Source organism: Solanum dulcamara, chromosome 9 (assembly GCF_947179165.1).
Source record: "Solanum dulcamara chromosome 9, daSolDulc1.2, whole genome shotgun sequence".
NCBI lineage: Eukaryota > Viridiplantae > Streptophyta > Magnoliopsida > Solanales > Solanaceae > Solanum > Solanum dulcamara.
Window position 1 is genome coordinate 55,311,485 of NC_077245.1, and position 2,408 is coordinate 55,313,892.

Sequence of the window (2,408 nt, forward strand, 5' to 3'; positions counted from 1 at the left end):
TTTCCATCCACAGGTCTTTCCCAGCAAGATCTTACAGTATCAATGAAGTTTTCATTCTCAACCCAGCAGTGTAAAAACTTGAAATATTTAATAGTATGACTTTGTCTTTCAGTACATTCCAGCAGGAGAGGGCAGTGATCAGAACCCGTAGAGGCCAAGTGATTAAGAATGCTCACAGGCATGACCTCCAACCAAGCATCATTGACCATGGCACTGTCAAGTCTCTTCCATATTCTGGCATCTGCATCTCTCTTGTTGCACCATGTGAATTGTTGTCCATGAAAACCAAGATCAATGAGTCCACAAGCTTCTATGACACTAATGAAATCAAGGCTCTTCTTCATGTTGTAAGGTTGGCCCCCCATCTTCTCTTCAACATGAGTAATTACATTGAAGTCTCTAATGGTGCACCAAGGTTCTTCCATATCAGAGAATTGAAGAATTTTGTCCCATAATTCTCTTCTCATGTAGTCTTTGCATTTGGCATATACAAAGGTAATGAGATATTGTTTAGGCCAAGCTGCATGTCTGATCTTACAGGTAAGCTGTTGTTCATCCTGATCCACCAGATTGCACACAGTCTTTGTTCCAAAATAGCCATATTTTGTTATTGGGATTAGATATGGCATTATCCATACCTAACTGAATTCTGTAGAAGTGGAGTTGAGATTTATTGGAGAAAGGTTCCAGCACTGCAATCATAGAGAGCTTGTGATAGTCTTTCAACCTTTGTAGTCTGTCTAAGGCTCCTTGAGTATCAATACTCCTTGCATTCCAACAGAGTGTATTGATCATCATAACTTGTAGGATTTAGACCTTGTGTTGATGTTGCTTTTGACTGCAACATTATCTGATCTGCTGATTAAGCTTTGTTTACTCCTCTTCCTTTCCTGCTTACTTTTGGAAGGTGGCTCTTTCTTCTCCTTTTCTTGCTGAGTTTCCTTCTGCAATAAGGCTGCCATATTGGATCTGAATGTCTCTAATTGGTTTTCCTGTTGTTCATCCTCCCATTGGTCAGGGTCTTCCTCATCTTCAGAATGAGTGACCCTATATTCATCAGATAAGTTTTCTGTATTGTCTTCTTTACTAAGCTCCTGCCTCTCATTGGATACATCATAAATTTGTAGAGGTGTGTCATGGTCAGTAACTGTGTACTCCTCTTCAAAACCATCTGATATGGTTTTCTGACTAAGTTTACTCTGTTCTGCAGACTGCATCTGGATTACTGCTTGTTCTGGTATCAGGACATAGTTCTCACTTGTTTGCTCTGATTGTCTCTCCTGGATAAGTTTCTTGTTAATAGCATCTCTTTTCTTCTTGTTTAGAGATAATGTGGCCTTGTTGTTGAGTGTCTGAGAATGTATACTGTTGTTTGTTATACTGATATTAGGAGTTTGATCCTTTCCCATATTTGGTTCAGCAGCCTACACCTCAGTTTGTTGCCTCTGACCCTTATTGGCCTGAATATTAGCCACCTTACCCTGTATTGTATCATTAGGCTTGTTCCTTCTGATCTCATCTTCTTGTTGGGTATCAATTTGCTGTTCTTGTACCCTGGACCTGCTAGTATTTGGATGAGTGGTTGCATTGTCTTTATAGTCTTTCCTAGGGTCAACCAACAGAGGTTCCCTCCCCCTGGTATCCCCTTCCTGCATGTTAGTAATTTTCTCCTGATTTGCCCCTTCCACAACCCCACAGACTTCTTCAGCCAGCACAATAAAATTGTTTAACACATTTAAATTATTGGGGGAGCCATGGGGGTGTGGGATTGGTAAGTCAATACCTGTGCTTTTGACATTGTTGCCTTCAACAGTATTCAAGCCAGAACTTGGTTCTTCTCTGGCAGTAATATTTTGATCTTTTTCATTGTCTGCAGGTCTGCTAGTTCCAACCTGCTGAGTGGGATTATGGGAAGTGGAATGTACTATTTTTTGAGAAAGGGGGGTTGAGTCTGGACTCTAGATTCAACATTACAAGTTTGGACATTATAACTATTAACTTTGGAGTTATTAGGCATACCTGACTGTTGCTGGTTTCTTTCATCATTGCTGTTGGTGCCATTGTGTTGATGAGGTACTGAACCTTCCCCTTTTGACCTGTATACTTGTGTTTTTTGCTGTTGTGTTTGATGCTGTTGGTGTTGCCCATCTTTCTTGCCTCTTCTCCTTTGGATTTGCCACCCTGTATGCTCTTGATTTCTTTTTTCAGTTTCAGCCCTGTTAGTGTTTTGTTGTTCCTTAATGTGTTGGTCTTCTTGGTGCTGAGTTTTCTTGTGCTGATTAGTAGCAGGTTGCAGAGCCTTTCTCTTATCAGTGATGATCCTGTCTGTGTTCCTGACCTCCTCTTCTTGATCACTCTTTTTCTTATTCTCCTCATCTCTTTTTTTAACAGTACAAACTTGTAAGGTG

At 40.5% G+C, this 2,408-nt stretch overlaps 1 protein-coding gene across 1 annotated transcript; it reads right to left on the reverse strand.

The window, feature by feature from the left end:
• Positions 1-794: 794 nt before the first annotated feature.
• Positions 795-1,409, reverse strand: LOC129903695 (uncharacterized). Its single transcript, XM_055979242.1, has one exon. The coding sequence runs from the start codon at positions 1,407-1,409 to the stop codon at positions 795-797; it is 615 nt and encodes a 204-aa protein (XP_055835217.1).
• Positions 1,410-2,408: the final 999 nt, after the last annotated feature.

Coding starts and splice junctions, on each gene's coding strand:
- LOC129903695 (XM_055979242.1), bottom strand. CDS start 1,409: ATGGGAAAGGATCAAACTCCTAATATCAGTATAACAAACAACAGTATA.